This window comes from Podarcis raffonei, chromosome 5 (genome assembly GCF_027172205.1).
Source record: "Podarcis raffonei isolate rPodRaf1 chromosome 5, rPodRaf1.pri, whole genome shotgun sequence".
Classification (NCBI taxonomy): Eukaryota; Metazoa; Chordata; class Lepidosauria; order Squamata; family Lacertidae; genus Podarcis; species Podarcis raffonei.
The window spans coordinates 60,787,882-60,802,339 of record NC_070606.1 but is presented as its reverse complement, the minus strand read 5'-3'; the positions used below and the strand labels follow the sequence as shown (position 1 = coordinate 60,802,339).

The window sequence follows — 14,458 nt, the reverse complement described above, 5'->3', positions numbered from 1 at the left end:
GAGGAAAATAAGAAAAAAGAAAAATAGGACAGGTTTGGTGGAGTTTTGGGAAGCTGTTGAGACAGAAGCTCAGTTCACATATGACGTGTGTAGGTACTCAAGATTTCAAGCTGATGCAGGGCTGCTTTTCTCCTGATATTGTGGTGTTCTGCTAGCTCTACCATCTGATGTCTGCATGTTGAACTGCTTGTGTTTCATTGCACAGGGTTCCTAATCCTGTAGAGTCCCTAAGTGTTAGCAGTTGTTCTTCGGAGGCAACCATGTTTTAATGTGCCATCATCAGAGAGTAGATATAGCAAGACATTGTGAGATGAGAAGTGTGGTCCTGTTCTGGGTTGAAACTATGAGTGCCCTACACACAAGTAGCATATAAATAGATCTGTATTCTTCCTCCCAGTTGGAAGGTTTACTTCTTCTGCAATGTGACCTTATAAATGGAAAGATGTTCTCAGATGTTTGAATTCACTGTTTGTTTTCCCCCCTCCCTTTCCCTCTAGTGAAGTCGCCAAACATGTCAGGAATCAAAAGAACTATAGAAGAGATGGACCCAGACTATGAGGAGATCTCGCATGTACCTACAAATAAACGTCATAAAGCAGTTGAGCAGTCAGGTAAAAAATAAAAAATAAATTCAAAAATTGAAGTGGGACAGAGATAAGAGGAGAAGAATATAGTCTGTCTATAGGTATTGGTTTGTGTTTGATTTCTAAAATATGCAGAACGCTGCTGTTTTCTTTCACGCTAATAGAATTGGTTTCAATATTTCTTTGTGTGAAATTCAAAAGCTTGACTGATGGATCAAGTGCCACCATTTCCCATTTAATTTTATTAAAAACTTCAATTACTATAGCCAGACTGAACGTGAACTGCAATAATACTTGGTTTTACAACATTCTTCTCACATGTTCTGTGACAGTGGATTTTTTTTATTTTAAACCACCACCTGTACCACAGCTATTATCTTAATTATTTTCTCTCTCTCTCTCTCTCTCTCTCTCTCTCTCTCTCTCTCACACACACACACACACACACACACACTTATATAAAAATATAAAACATTTGGTCCCAGCTATGCATCTAACCAAATGGATGGATTACTGAATTTATGTGTCCAACTAGGCTTTTGATGCAGATCTCCTGAAATGGATTGAGTGATTGACTGTTTAACTTCATCAAGCCCTTGTAAGAGCTTTCTTTCACCAATCTTCAGATTTTGGAGCTGTCATTCATATGTTCATATATCAGTTATTATATTGTGGTTCTTTAAATATTACGTATTATTCTTGTACATGGGTGCACACACACATACAAACAAATAAGAATGGCATACTTATTTCATTTCTTCATACTTGGCCTGGTCATTTTGATACTAAAAAGCAAGCCAGAAGTCCACATCGTCTTCCAGGCACGGAGGACTGTGTTGTTGCAAATGGCCTTAACTTTCTTGCCCATAAGAATATTCTTCTTCTTTGTGGACTCTTCCTGAACAGCACGAGATGCTGCAGTACAGAAGATTGAGGCAATTATTAAAGAGCAGTTTTCTGTAGAAATGAAGAATAAAGAACATGAGATTGAAGTCATAGATCAGGTATACAGATTTCAAGCTCAGTATTCTGTGGGAAGGGTTACAGTCACTATACTTCATAATGGGACTTTCATCTTCTCCCCACCCCCCTTTTCATAGCGCTTGGTTGAAGCAAGAAGAATGATGGATAAACTGCGAGCCTGCATTGTTGCAAACTACTATGCTTCTGCTGGTCTTCTTAAAGTCGGAGAGGTAAAACTGATAGCAATGTGACTTTTTGAAAGAAAAAAAATTGCATTTACAAAAACGGAAAACCGCCAGATGTTTGGTGGTCTGCAACCTCCAAGGAAGCCATGGTCAGATGGGTGCTTCTGCTACACTCTGCAAGTGTTTATCAGCACAGTATATACTTTGATCAGGTGGACATGTTACTTTCTGTCATAACTTTAATTCTGAGCAAAGTTGAGATGTGCTGCCTCCTTTGTTGTTTCAGGGAACCAAGACCTGTGATCCTATGGTTTTTAACCATCCATCTGTCAAGAGATTTTTGGAATCTCCCTCCAGATCATCATCTCCAGCTAATCAGGGGTCAGAAACTCTGTCAGTTAACCATTCAGAGAGTGAATCATCCCAGCACATGGACTATTTGATGGGAAAGGACAATGGCAACCTGGATATAGAAGAGCGATTGTCAAACAAGCTCGACCAGAGGCTGAGCAAGAATTCTGGGCAGGTAAAATGAACCTGAGGTTTTAAAACAAGGCAGGAGGAAGGGGGGGAAATAGTGTTCTTTTGTATACAAAGGCAGACATGGCAAATATATTCCTGACTTCTGCTGTGCCTTCTGAAACCCACAGAGATGGTTTCATCTTCAACACCCCTCATTAGCACTGTTGTAGAAAGGGGTCAATTACAGGTCTCATTATATTGCTTTTTGCTGCCTGTTTTCTGCTGATGTAGCACTATGTGCAGCCATAATTTCAAAATCATCGTGCTCCATCATCCACAACATTTCCCCCCCCTCTTAACTTTTATTTTTCAGCTTCTAAAAATATATAGAACAAATAATCCCTATATACACCTCTCCAAGAAATGTTCCATGCATGTACAATTCAAATACAGTCATACTTTGGGTTGAATATTCTTCATGTTGAGCGCGTTCGAGTTGCGCTCCGTGGCAACACAGAAGTAACGGAGCACGTTACTTCCAGGTTTTGCTGCTCACGCATGCGCAGACGCTCAAAATGACATCATGCGCAGAAGTGGCGAAAAGCGACGTGCACGTGCACAGACGTGCCATCGCTAGTTACATTTGCTTCTGGATGCGAACGGGGCTCCAGAATCGATCCCCGTTCGCATCCCGAGGTACCACTGTAATACAGTCAAATATTAAGTTTGTAGATAATGTAGAAGTGATTACATCAGTTAGGTGCTTTCTAGTCCACATCTTGGCAGATTGTCCCAGAGTGAGTCATTAATAACATTAAATGGCTCAAAGTTAGTGCAGTTTCTACAACACCTTTGGAGATGGCAGAGAAATGGGTTATTTTCATCTTAGTTTTTTTAATGTGAGAGAATCACGGTCCTTGTCCCTCAGAGGAGTGAAAAGAAATTTAATCCCCAGTATTGGCAGACCTAGCCCTTTACGTGATGAGGCAGGAAAATCCTTTCATGGAATGTACCTAAATTTACCCTTTTTTTGTTCTGCAGCAGCTCTGCGTCTCCCTACTCTTGCTTAGATTTGCAAATGTGCTAAATATCTTTAAAACGGGTATTTTAAAATATGCTGGTCCTTTTATCATTTTCAGGGTTGTTCTCTATTGACCTTTTACTGCAGACAGGTGTATGTCCTTTCTGCAACTTAAACAGTAGCTGCATCTTCCTTGCAGGGGGGTAAAATTAGAGTAAATGTGTGCATAAGCAGATTTCTAAACAGATTTCTATTTTGTCCTCAGGGCACTTCTGGTGTTGCTAGAGGTCACAAAGGGGCCCTGAGAAATGCTGGTCACTCAAATGATGAACATTCGCGGCTGTTTGTGAAGAAAACCATAGTGGTTGGCAATGTCTCCAAGTTAGTACCTGAAGTCTTGTTCTTGTGTGTTCTTTGACTGTTCGCCTGGAATGTGGATCGCATCTAGAGAAATGGCTAAACAATGTGTGCTTTAATATTTCAAAATGTTTGTAGTGGAATTGATTTGAGTGATTATTTCCCCCCCTCTGCCAGGTACATTCCTCCTGACAAGAGAGAAGAGAATGACCAGTCCACTCATAAATGGATGGTGTATGTACGAGGGTCCCGAAGAGAACCCAGCATTGATCACTTTGTTAAGAAAGTCTGGTTCTTCCTTCATCCCAGCTACAAACCTAACGATCTTGTCGAAGTCAGGTAACAGCACTTTCGGTGAAACTTCCAACTTGCCCCAACTGACTGACAGATTGTCAGAACCTCAGTGATTTTTACTTAGGGGTGGGGTTCCAGTACTCTGGGAAGGGGGTTCAAATCCTCTCTGGCTGATATGTGGCATCATATGCCCAAGAAGGTAAACGCAGAAGAGAGCATAACCCTTCCCCTACCTGCTGTTTTTCAGTCAAGATCTTATGCATGAGTAACCCTGTATCTGGAGCCCAGCAGAAACAAAAGGCATACTGAGCAGAAAACAGATGGCAGAGATTGTGTGAAGCAGCTCAGCTCCTCACCCCATCTGTGTGTCTTCTCAGAATTTCAGCTTTCTGTCTGTTTTTCAAAGCATGGTGCTGAGATGTGTATTTAGCTATATTGCAGCTGGGGAGCCCACGGTTCTTCAGATGTTGTTGGCCTCCAGCCAGCTCCCACTAGCCCCAGCCAACAAGGCCAATGGACAACGATGATGATTACTACAATTTATTACTCTCCCTTCACCCTAAGGTTCCAGGGCAGGTTACTAGGTAAAAAGGTAAAGGACCCCTGGACAGTTAAGTCCAATCAGAGGTGACTATGGGGTGCGGCACTCAACTCACTTCAGTCTGAGGGTGCTGGCGTTTGTCCACAGACAGCTTTCTGGGTCATGTGGCCAGCATGACTAAACCACTTCTGGTGCAACGGGACATCGTGACGAGTGCCAGAGTGCATGGAAATGTTGTTTTTCCTTCCTGCCACAGCAGTATCTATTTATCTACTTGCACTTGTGTGCTTTCGAACTGCCAGGTTGGCAAAATCTGGGACAGAGCAACGGGAGCGGGATACTAAATGAGGAACACAACGTTAATATTAAAACACAATATTAAACAGCACTGCAAACAATTTAAAACAACTCAACATTAGCAAAATAAGATCGGTCCTAAAAATATACATCTCAAGTGTCAAAATCCAGGGTAAAGAGTCTTTAGCATTTGCCCAAAGCTGTGTAATGAAGGTGCCAGACACCTCTGAGGGGAACTGTCATACAACATAGGGAGGACAACAGATTATAAAACCTTTCTAAAGTCAAATAGCCAAGACTGCAAATATTAGGGAGGCTTGAAAAATTTGAGTAGTATGTTTGCTTCTTAAGATCCTTAAAATTCTTTGGCACTGTCTCAAATAGTTGAATATCACCATGGTAACTCTTTGCTGGTCTTTCACCTTATGTGGGCCTTGTTGCTTGTTCTGCACCTCCAAATCCCAAGCTCAGAAGTATCTTGTATGTAGTGGAAGACTTTTGTTTTGAAAAATGATCCTTATTTCTAGAGAGCCTCCTTTCCACCTGACTAGACGGGGCTGGGGAGAGTTTCCTGTCAGGGTTCAGATTCATTTCAAAGACAGCCGGAACAAAAGAATTGATATCATACACCATCTGAAGGTAACTTCGCTGCAGTGATAATGCATAGATGAAAATACTCTCTTTGTATTTTTATTGTTTTGCTCTCACAAGAAGTAACACAGTAAACCCTGTTTTCTATGCTAGTCCTTTTATGGTTCAGAATAGTTGTGTCTTCTGTGATGCAATGCCCTTCTCAGGGAAATAGGTATGGCTCCCTCTTGCTTGGCTTTTAGAAGAGTCCTAACTTTTTTCTTATTATAGTTTGCTTTGGGGTAATTTCAGGGCACTGTGTTTTATTTACTGGTTTTATTTTATTTAACAAAGTTTATATACTACTTGATTGTAACGAAATCTCTGAACCTAAAACAGAACAGCAAATAGCCCTCCAGGCTCACACAAGTCAAAGTGCATAGTATCCAATGCCAGTCATTCTGGCATCTGAGACAGAAAACCCTACATGTATCTCTTCCCCACCCCTACCCTCTGCAGTTAAAATACAAAAATAAGAAATTAAAAAGTGAACAACTTTCTGGCATTTTGTGGCACCCCAAACCAACTGCATGGGGCAAAACCTCACTCTGCCTATTGGCAGGGCCAGTTCTGTTTATTGCTATGTGTCTCTTTAAGTTTTGTGTATGTGTATATATTTGCTAATATTTGTGACAAAGACACCTAAACTTTTCCTTTCCTAATTGTTTCGTACAGTTGGATAGGACATACACAGGTCTACAGACGCTAGGTGCTGAAACGGTATGATTTTTAAAAAGTTTTCTCAGGCTTTTCTTGTAAAACTGTAGAATGGAAACAGTGATCACTTTCTTTGGCCATCTCAGCCCCTGCCCCGCAAAGTATGAGCAGTAAAAATAGTTATCAAGCAGTTTACATGTTGAAAGTACACTCTGTAACTTGTGTGCTGCTCTTGACAGGTAACTGGGTTGGCCATAAGTGTCTGCTTAGAATTGACATGAGATGCACATGCTTTCTGCTCTTGGTCTTAGGCAGGATTTTCTGTGACCTCTTAAGGCAGGCAGGGAAGCCTCTGGCCTGCAGGCCAAATTAGGCCTGAGAGGCGACCCTATCTGGTCGAGGCAATTTTATTCCAGTTGCACCCACCAGTCACTCATCTGAAGTCATATGTCAGGTGTGTGTCACGTAAAACTGCATCTGCAAAGGGAGCATTGCAATTGGAAGCCTTGGAGTGCACTCATGATTGTTCCTTTTGCAAGTAAAGCATTTAAATTCAGCGCTGAATACAAGTTGCACAGCTGGGGTCAAGTTCACTCAGGAGATCCCAACTGGATTTGATGTTTGCTGAAAGCAGACCTGGGAATAGCTTCCCTAGCAGATTGGCAGCATGGCTTGCATTTGATGGCAGATTTTAAACAATGCTGAATGTAAGCCCTGCTGGTTCAGATGGGGATCAGATCCACCTGATGTCATATGACTAGCTGATGTTCTCTGAGCAATACCTGCTTCTGTGGTTGGTTGCTTAACTATTAGGTTACTTGAGCTTGAGTTCAGGTGGATTTTAAGCAAACCAACACAATTCCCCCAAACCAGGAGCTTCTGTTGATGGGTGCAAAAGGTTTAGAAACTGGTGTCCTTTGTATCTAAGTATGCAGTGAAGTCCCTCTCTGCACACTTAAAAAAATGTATTGTCATCAGTTGCCTTACCATAGTTGTTTTTCTCTTGAAAGGTGGTGGACGTTGAATTGCACCGGCATTCTTTTAGAGAAGAGTATGTCTTCTCCCAGTCTTCAGATTCTGATCTTTCTGATGCCCCCACCTCGTTGCATTTGCCATTAAATATGCCAGCACCTGTAAAAGCATCCTCACCAATAAAGCAGATGCATGAATCCATTACGCATACTTCTGCTGAGAAAGGTAAAATAAAAACGCTGGTGTTACTTTAGTTGGCCCTTCTGTTGTTAACAGTTGCGTTTGTGTTTATTAACTAAAAATAAAATTCAGTAAAAATATTAATAGGGGGGCGGGGGAAGTCAACATAATATGTGTGTGTCTTAGAGGTGTAGGAGAATTTGACCCAGACTGGAAACTGGCTGATCTGTCCATCCATAGTATGTATCCACCCAAACATATATTGGGAAGGGCCATAGCTCTTGCATGCCGAAGGTCCCAGGTTTAGTCCTTGACCATCTCAAGGTAGGGCTGGGGAAACCCTGGAGAGCTATTGCCAATCAGTGTAGACTCTATCGACCAATAGTCTGACTAGGTATAAGGCTGTTTCCTTTGTTCTAAACAGTGTTATGTTGTAGAGTACATTATGATGAATAAATTCTGATACTGAAGCATATTGGAGACACATCCTAGTTGACGTGCAGTTTCAGTGGGTGTGCAAGGAGAGAAACTTTTTATGGAAAAAATAGTCTGAATAGGAAAACACTACGCTGCTTAGGAGATGGTGGCCTATCAAATATTGAGAGCTCATTCTGAGGGACAGAAATAGGGAACAAAGTTGTTTTTAACATTTTGATTTTTCTGCCTAGAAACACTTCATAACGCTTTTTTAAAAAAAACCTTTTATTCATCAGGGTTCAGATCTGAAGCCGAAAGACATACGACCTTCTATTCCTTGCCGTCATCTTTAGAACGGACTCCCACAAAGCTGGCTTCACAGAAAGTTACTTTTGGTTCTCACGGCAACTCAGCTTTTCAGCCAATTGCTGCTAGTTGCAAAATAGTGCCTCAGGGTCGAATCCCAAGCCCTGCTGAGTCTCCAGGCAAGTCTTTTCAGCCCATCACCATGAGTTGCAAGATTGTGTCAGGTATGGCTTGGTTTGTGCATCGAATTGTGTTGTACAGCAAGATAAGAATAAACTGCCTGCTCATACTGAGAGCCAGTATGGTGTAGTGGTTAAGAGCAGTAGACTTGTAATCTGGGGAACCGGGTTCGCGTCTCCGCTCCTCCACATGCAGCTGCTGGGTGACCTTGGGCCAGTCACACTTCTTTGAAGTCTCTCAGCCCCACTCACCTCACAGAGTGTTCGTTGTGGGGGAGAAAGGGAAAGGAGAATGTTAGCTGCTTTGAGACTCCTTCGGGTAGTGATAAAGCAGGATATCAAATCCAAACTCCTCTTCTTCTTCTTCTTGCACTGAGTACAGTTACAACCTTGTATGTTGTGAGGAGGGGTGGGGGAGTGCCACACAAGTCAAGTCTGAAGCATGAGATGGTGTCTCTCACGGAGACGCTATGTCACATATGCATCCTCCATACTTAGGAGTAGTCTTGCTCCTAGTCTATTGAGCCCCTGTCTTCCAGGTTATAAATTCTATAGTTTGTAGGTCATAAGGGGCAAAATGCTACTGGGGATGAACAATGTTTGTCCAAGAAGAAGCCCACAGCCTTATAGGCACATAGGGCCAGATTCTGTTAATGAGCCCTGCTCTTGGCTTGGAGATTGTTGGGGGAAAGGGAAGTAGAGGGAGATTTTTCCATCTGGAGCAATCTCCTTAGCACTACCTTGATAATTCCTTCCATAGTCCTCTGTAGTTTGCTGTAGAAGTTGTGATGGAAAAAAGTAGCATCTTCCAGTGTTCTAACTTCCTCTACGAAAGCCTGTTTCTGAAGCAGGTGCCTGATTTTCATGGAGTTGCTTCTACGCTTGCAGTAGAATTGATTCTGCAAATTGCTGCTATTGTTGTTATCGTCACTACGCAACTGACACCTCTGGATATCTGCCTGACATGTACAATGAAGAATCCCTTTCTGTTTCCTTAGGATCTCCAATATCGACCCCAAGTCCTTCTCCACTACCTCGAACTCCAACTTCCACTCCAGTGCATATGAAGCAAGGGGCTGCCACCCCTGTAGTCAATAACCCTTACGTTATTGTGGACAAGCCTGGTCAACCGGTTGGGGCAGCAGCCACGAGCACAGGTGTGGACTAGATGCGGGTGGGGAAGAATGTGCTCTCCTTTCCAGAGCCTTTGCAGTGTGTGCCTTGATTTGCCTCTGAGGCAGAATGTTCAGAATAACCCCTAACCCCTTGTGTGCTTCGCTCATGTCTTAATTGTCATTGCTGGATACCCGTGGAACAGCCATCTCCCTCGCTAACTTTTGTTTTGTTTGTAAAAGGTATTTTCCTTTCCTAAGACTCCTTACTCCACAGACCTTACAACAGCCTTCAACCCTCTGGATATTTTGGTCTACAACAAAACATCCATCCAAAACATCTTGCAGACGCTGGGTTGATGAAGGCTGCCTTATAGTGTGCTTTGTTACCCTCATTCGCTTCCATTCTCTTTGATCAGTTTGCCAGGGACAAGCAGTTGTTGTAAAGTGAATTGCTTGTCCATCCTAGTTGCATCGAGTAGCTTGTTGCAGGTTTAGACATACCATCATATATTAGTCAACTGCAAACATTCTTCACTGAAGGCAGTTCCTGTAAAAGTGCTTGTGTTCTGTGCATGCTAAGAACATAGGAAGGTATCTTACACTGAGTCAGACCAGTGGTCCATCTAGTTGTCTAAACTGACTGGCAGCAGCTCTCCAGGGTTTCAGCAGGGAGTCGCTCACAGCTCTACCTAGAGATGCTGGGACTTGAACCTGGGTCTTCTCCATGCGAGGCAGATGCCCTGCCATGGAGCTACTGCTCTTCACTTTTCTTACCTGCGCTTCTCTGCTCTACAGTGTAACACAGGCTTCCTCAACCTCGGCCCTCCAGATGTTTTCGGCCTACAACTCCCATTATCCCTAGCTAGCAGAACCAGTGGTCAGGGATGCTGGGAATTGTAGTCTCAAAACATCTGGAGGGCTGAAGGTGGGGGAGGGGAACTTTTGCACCCAGAACTTTTCAGCTCAGAGACACTGCTGAGAGACGGGGAAAGTGTGTAGGAAATGGTGGCAACCATCTCTCACGTGATTTGTGCCTAATCCTGGAAGAGCTGTAGATTCTCTGGGGCTGCATTCAGCATGTGGGCATAGAAGAGATGTATTGCTTTCTAGCAAAATGGGAAGCAGACTGGCAGATGAGCACCCGTCCTCTCTGTGGCTTTGTGGGTGGGAAGCAATGGTGTCCCCCTCTGCCTGTGAACCACCTGCCATGTTGCCTTCCTTGCAAGCAGGCAGCAGGTGTTCCATTCCACCAGTTGTCTAGCAAGGAAAAGATGGTTCTGTTCAGAGAGCTGTAATGTGACAGTTGTTAGAACACACTGGAGCTACACCAGGATGGCCAAATGTGTGCTGTTTTATTTCTCAATATATAGGGAGCCCTGGAAGTAAGGCTTCAAGTGTTTCTCAAGCCTCTCAAGGGACAGCATCTCCGGTATCAAAGATCCCTGGGAGCAGTTTGGTAACCTCTGCTGTCAAGGTAACATTTGTTTGTTTGGCTTTTCTGTTTTTGTTTTGTTTTTAGAAACTTGTTCAAGTGGAGTATTTTGTCTTTTATTCCTTGATATTCCATGGCAGTGTAGTGCCTTTTTCTGGAAACTATATGTAGAGTTCTGGTTCATTTTATTTATTCATTAAATTTATATCCTACTGCTTCTCCCAGGGTGGCAAGCAGTAAGCGATAAAACATCTTAAAAACATGGTTAAGTGTTTTATTTCTGCATCCCAAACATCTCTTATGTTGGGTCTGCTTTCAAATGTCTCTTAAGTGCTCTATCCCTAGTGTTCTCCCACCAAAACCACAATTTTCTCTGTATTTCACGGCCCTGTTTTTCAGTGGTGTTTGGAGAAGCCAAAATGCCCATTTGCTTGTCTCTCTATTTCTAAGTAAGTCCTACTATTACTCTCTATTTCTAAGTAAGTCCTACTGAATTCAGCAGAGCTGACATCCTAGGTAAGCATGCATAGGATTAGGGACTTGGGCAGTTTTTCCCTCCAGTGTAAGGCAATGAACTTGCCTTCACCAGCCAGAGAAAAAAATGGTTCACTGGGTAGTCTGGGCATGGCCTATTTATAAATTACATTGGTGGAAGACACACAATCTCCGTAGTTGCAACATGTTTCACATTTCCAAAAATCAACAAGTAAGCTGAGGTTATTGAGTGCATTTCTTGTTAAGTGTGGTGTTGTCTTCTGTGTAGGCACAAATTTTGTATTTAGGGAAAACAGAGGTAGCACTTGACAACTTTATAGCTACCATTGTCAAAATAATATTTATGTAAACATTTGGGGTGAGGGAAAGAGATTCCAAATAGCCAGTGGTGATTGGGAACCTCGCCAGTAGAGAAGCACTGGGAGCAATTCATTTGGCTTTTTAAGCTGACACAGATGAATAATGTTAGTATACTTCTGGGCTGGGGAAGAAATCTAGATTGTACAGAACTAGATTGTTGCAGATAAATGGTACTTCAGAAGGTGATGGATTTGTAGCAGAATTTGGAACTTTTGAATACTTGCTTTTATTACTGCTTACAAAAGAGAACATTCACCATAAGCTAAATCATCTTAAGAAGGGATATATAAGCTTGTTGTGTGTTTCAATAGACTGCTTCTAGCATTTAAAACGAGATAATTTTTGTCTAGAATTGTTTCCTATGCAATTTGGGTGTTAATGCAAAAGTAGTAGAGAAAGCCATTCCTTTGTCACTTATGAAAGCATCTCTGCGTAGCAAGTTCTTTGCCGTTTTAACCAAACCTGGCACAGGTTAATGATGGTGATTTGTAATGAACAACATGCGTTCAGTAACAAGCTCATTGCATTTGGGAAGATTTTAATGAATTGAAGCCCTCCTAAAAGTGAGGATCTCTCACTTGGCGGGTGGCGCTGTGGGTAAAAGCCTCAGCGCCTAGGGCTTGCCGATCGAAAGGTTGGCGGTTCGAATCCCCGTGGCGGGGTGCGCTCCCGCTGCTCAGTCCCAGCGCCTGCCAACCTAGCAGTTCGAAAGCACCCCCGGGTGCAAGTAGATAAATAGGGACCGCTTACTGGCGGGAAGGTAAACGGCGTTTCCGTGTGCTGCGCTGGCTCGCCAGATGCAGCTTTGTCACGCTGGCCACGTGACCCGGAAGTGTCTCCGGACAGCGCTGGCCCCTGGCCTCTTAAGTGAGATGGGCGCACAACCCCAGAGTCTGTCAAGACTGGTCCGTACGGGCAGGGGTACCTTTACCTTTTACCTTAACTAGGGCTGCTAACCAGTTAAATGCACTAAACATTATTTTCGCATCTGTCATTTTAACTGTTGAGTTGAGTACATTTATTACCAAAAGTTCAGTATTTAAAGGAGGACAGCATAACGTATGCTATAATAAACAAAGGTACGATTGTTAGAAGTTTAGATTCTCTTTCATTTTAGAATCAAAACAGAATCAACAGCTTTAAGGTAATAAAACTTTGTGTCGTTAACTCTCCATGAAACCCAGAACTTTTTGCAGGCCCGGGTTGGCTTATGTTCCTTGTCTTGAATAATCTCAGTTCATGTATCATAGTGCTTAAAAAATAATAATTGCATAGTTAACTTAATTGTCTGATTTGTGTAATTCTAGCAGGAAGACTCTCTCTTTGCAACCATGCCGCCTCTGTGTCCAATTGGGAGTCACTCCAAGGTACAAAGTCCTAAATCTGTGACCGGAGGATTTGGAACATTTACAAAGGTATTCGAAGTCTTATTATTCTCTTTGAGATGTGTAGCAGCAGTACAAGCAGCATTTAACAGTGCAATTTGTCATAAAGCATTCTAAATGTGTCCTTCTAACTTTTGAGATTTTTGTTATTGCTTGCTCAAGTAGATAGATAGAACCTTTATTTGCAAATAAATACTAGCCAAAGCAAACTTGCCCAAGTATTGAAAGAACCCATTCTGATTTTTGTTTCGCTCTTTCCATAGTGTCTAGGGAACATAATGACCTGACAAATTTACCTTACCACCTTTTTCTTCTTTTTTATTGTCACACAAGCAACTGACTTTCTTTGGGGGAAGATAATGTTAATATATAAGTAATATGTGTGGTGCCTGGTCTTTATATATCAGTAAATATTTGGCAACTGGTCTGCCCAGAGCTAAGAGATTGAGCTCTGATACTATACAGTCGTACCTTGGATCCTGAACGCCTTGTGAGTCGAATGTTTTGGCTCCTGAACGCCACAAACCTGGAAGTGTTCCATAAACCTGGAAGTGCAAATGTTCTTAGGAACCAGAATATCCGACAGGGCTTCCATGGCTTCTGATTGGCTGCAGGAGCTTCCTGCAGCCAATCAGAAGCCGCACCTTGGTTTTCGAACATTTTGGAAGTCGAACAGACTTCCGGAACGGATTCTGTTCGACTTCTGAGGTACCACTGTACCACTTCAGGGCAAACCAGACATGTTTCAGATATTTTTGCAAATGTACTCCTCTTCTGGTAACTTCTCTCAGAAGCTGTTCTTACCGTGTCCCCTGGTTTTAGGATACAGAGGCAACTATGAACTTTTGAGGGACAGTCATATATGAATTACTTAGTGCTCAATCAAGCAACTTATTTGTTTCTTGTAAAAAAAATAGACAGCCATGGTGTGAGAGCTTTTATGTTGTTTTTTTTAGTAGAGATTAAATTCTTCCCTTCCACTTGATTTATATGAAGGTAATAATCAAGCAAGAGCCTGGAGAACTGCCTCAACAGTCTCCAGCCCCAGTGACTGGGACAACCTCTCAGACCTCAGTGCAGCAATACGTTACGGTGAAAGGAAGTCACATGATTGCTTTGTCACCCCAGAAGCAGATTGTGAGCACCGGAGAGGGATCCACATCATCTAAGGTAAAATAGTTTCCATTTATTTTGATTTCCTTTGGCTCTTTTCACCTGGATGTAGGTCATCCCAACCTATTTTCAAGCTGTGGTGTGCAGATGTAGATTCGAACCTGGATTTAGTTGCCTGCCGTGCTCAACTGCTGAAATTTTTTAATTGATTTCATTTATATGTTTGTTTAAAACTTTTTGGGTGGATGAATGAAAGTACAGACGTGCCTAAATTAAATAACTGAATTTGTCTCTACTAAAGACACAGTCAGTGCTTTGGGAGTGTGGAAAAACACCAGTTCAGAAACCATATAGTTTATTTGTAAACCTGCATTTTGCATCTGGGTAGCATGTCCTGCATTTGTTCTCACACAGCTGCCACTTCAGGCCCAGTTTGTGCAGCTGACTTTTTTGCATTTTTAAAATCCCATTGCAGTAATATTGTATCAGGTGCCTTAGAAAGGTTATTATATT

General features: G+C 42.4%; 1 protein-coding gene across 2 annotated transcripts in view; it reads left to right on the top strand.

The window, feature by feature from the left end:
- YEATS2 (YEATS domain containing 2) overlaps nt 1-14,458 on the top strand; it is a 40,964-nt gene that overhangs the window by 2,337 nt on the left and 24,169 nt on the right. Inside the window, exons 3-16 of one of the 2 annotated variants that reach the window (XM_053389585.1) lie at nt 498-611; nt 1,491-1,588; nt 1,685-1,777; nt 2,019-2,258; nt 3,481-3,596; nt 3,750-3,911; nt 5,232-5,343; nt 6,010-6,054; nt 7,002-7,188; nt 7,857-8,090; nt 9,044-9,202; nt 10,531-10,634; nt 12,755-12,862; nt 13,829-14,002. In XM_053389585.1, the coding sequence (XP_053245560.1) occupies nt 512-611; nt 1,491-1,588; nt 1,685-1,777; nt 2,019-2,258; nt 3,481-3,596; nt 3,750-3,911; nt 5,232-5,343; nt 6,010-6,054; nt 7,002-7,188; nt 7,857-8,090; nt 9,044-9,202; nt 10,531-10,634; nt 12,755-12,862; nt 13,829-14,002 (1,932 nt within the window). In that variant the 5' untranslated portion in view covers nt 498-511. The remainder of the gene's footprint in view (nt 1-497; nt 612-1,490; nt 1,589-1,684; nt 1,778-2,018; nt 2,259-3,480; nt 3,597-3,749; nt 3,912-5,231; nt 5,344-6,009; nt 6,055-7,001; nt 7,189-7,856; nt 8,091-9,043; nt 9,203-10,530; nt 10,635-12,754; nt 12,863-13,828; nt 14,003-14,458) is intronic. The other variant, XM_053389586.1, reaches the window with a different exon arrangement.